The sequence below is a fragment of the Grammomys surdaster genome, unplaced genomic scaffold, assembly GCF_004785775.1.
Source record: "Grammomys surdaster isolate TR1022 unplaced genomic scaffold, NIH_TR_1.0 271, whole genome shotgun sequence".
NCBI lineage: Eukaryota > Metazoa > Chordata > Mammalia > Rodentia > Muridae > Grammomys > Grammomys surdaster.
The window spans coordinates 11,846,952-11,849,281 of record NW_021604712.1 but is presented as its reverse complement, the minus strand read 5'-3'; the positions used below and the strand labels follow the sequence as shown (position 1 = coordinate 11,849,281).

Here is a 2,330-nt window from a genome sequence, read left to right as displayed (position 1 = left end):
CCCACTGTTATCAATGTCATTCTAAAACACTTTCTCTCCCCATCCCCCATCTCCCTGCAGTAGACAACACTCCTGGAGTCTCCCTACCTGTGCTCCTTCAAGTCACTGGTTCCTCCATCACAGGCCCCACCTGGTCTGCCTTTGGTCAGCAGTAACCTCTCTACAGCATTCCTTAATACCAAGCACCTTCTCAAAGTACTGATCGCCCTCTAGTCAGTGGTCCCACAGTTCCAGGTGTCTTGCTTATTGTTATAATGCACAAGATGAGGAGCACCCTACTGTTCCTGCCTCCTGCGGCTTTATATCCTGAGAAGACAACCCAGTACCTGGGGTGTAATACATTCATATATGGGTGTTGTTGCCTTGAACATATGCCAGTGGCTCATTGATGCTTTGCTTAATCATTTGACAAAAGCGATAGAACTTCAGATGAGCCGGAAACAAGCCATTTTTCCATGCTATGAAGCAACTCAACTACTCAATACCTCCAGTCCTTCCACTATCTAACAGCAAATGGCCAGGAATATCAAATCATAATCTACTTAAATGTTCTTCGCTTCTGAAAAGGACTCAATTCAATAGAACTCCAAATTATCTCCAGTTTCCTTAACAGAATTGGAATCTGTTCAGCTCACATTGGCAGGCTGGAAGGAATGTTCATATCAGTGCAACCCCAATCACACTGCTCAGCAGTCCATGCAGAATTCATCTAGGCTGAGAGCAGTAAAGCAATTGCAACCTCAGCAAAGTGGTGGAGGCTGGTGTGGATGCTGTATGCCTGCAAGTCAGCAGCAACTCAGAACAGCAGGACTTGGGGGGGCAGAGTTTAAGACCTAATCATTTTTAGGATCATGACTTCTGCGCTCTGCTAGACTTCTAGACCCCTCTGGTTTCCTAAGGAAAGTCAGCATCATGATCTTGACTCTCATCCTCCTAATCTCCTGGTCCTAATGTCATCCTCTATGACAGATGCTGACTGAGCTATGGAATACCCAGGCAACTGACAACTTATTATTTCTTGGTGTGGCCATGAGATTGTCTTCAGAAGAGATGAGGATCCTAATGATGAACTAAAGAAAGCAAAATGCTTTCTCCAGTATGCGTAGACATCATTCAGTACGCTGAAAGCCTGAATGAACCAAACGTTGGAGAGAAGAACCTGTTCTTTCTACTCAAGATGAGCAGACACTGTCTTCTGCTTTGTTGCATGCCTGTTCCCAATGTCCAAGCCTTTGGACTCTGAGCTACATCTCTAACTTACAGCTTATAGAAGCCAAGAGGGGCTTCTTGTTCTGCACAGAGTTGTGATCCAATTTCTACAATAAATATCTTATTCATCCTTTCCTCTCGGCCGTTCTCCTGTCTGGGAGGCAGCCATGGCGCCCAGCCGGAATGGCATGATCCTGAAGCCCCACTTCCACAAGGACTGGCAGCAGCGAGTAGACACGTGGTTCAACCAGCCGGCTCGCAAGATCCGCAGACGCAAGGCCCGGCAGGCGAAAGCGCGCCGCATTGCCCCTCGTCCCGCGTCCGGTCCCATCAGGCCGATCGTGAGGTGCCCTACGGTTCGATACCACACCAAGGTCCGGGCTGGCAGGGGCTTCAGCCTGGAGGAACTCCGGGTGGCTGGTATCCACAAGAAAATGGCTCGCACCATCGGCATCTCTGTGGACCCAAGGAGGCGAAACAAATCCACGGAGTCACTGCAGGCCAACGTGCAGCGCCTCAAGGAGTACCGCTCCAAGCTCATACTTTTCCCCAGGAAGCCTTCGGCTCCGAAGAAGGGAGACAGTTCCGCTGAAGAACTTAAACTGGCCACCCAGCTGACAGGACCCGTGATGCCCATCCGCAATGTGTTCAAAAAGGAAAAGGCCAGAGTCATCACGGAAGAAGAGAAGAACTTCAAGGCGTTTGCCAGTCTCCGCATGGCCCGTGCCAACGCCCGGCTCTTTGGCATCCGGGCAAAGAGGGCGAAGGAGGCTGCGGAGCAGGATGTTGAGAAGAAAAAGTAATCTATGGTTAGAGAGCTGCAATAAATTTTCCATAAAGCAAAAAAAAAAAAATATCTTATTCATATATGTTCTAGAGGTTCTGTCTTCTTCCTAGCAGGTTACTTCACTGCTAGTAAGGATTCAGAAAAGCAAAAAACCCTTTTGTGGCAGCCTTCTTTCTTCCTTTCAGCCTTATTGAAGCAGGCATACAACACATCACACACATACACAACACACATGTACACACACATGTGAATTATGTAATCACAAAACCCCTTTCTAAGCAGCATGGCACAGTTCCTTAGCTGTTAAATTTAGCCTAAGGTATCTTATATCGTT

The 2,330-nt window shown here is 47.9% G+C and overlaps 1 protein-coding gene across 1 annotated transcript; it reads left to right on the top strand.

Annotated features, from left to right (window-relative positions):
- Positions 1–1,357: 1,357 nt before the first annotated feature.
- On the top strand, positions 1,358–2,063 carry LOC114628775 (60S ribosomal protein L13). The gene has a single exon (XM_028776718.1). It carries the CDS (start codon positions 1,377–1,379, stop codon positions 2,010–2,012), a length of 636 nt encoding a protein of 211 aa, XP_028632551.1. The 5' UTR covers positions 1,358–1,376; the 3' UTR covers positions 2,013–2,063.
- Positions 2,064–2,330: the final 267 nt, after the last annotated feature.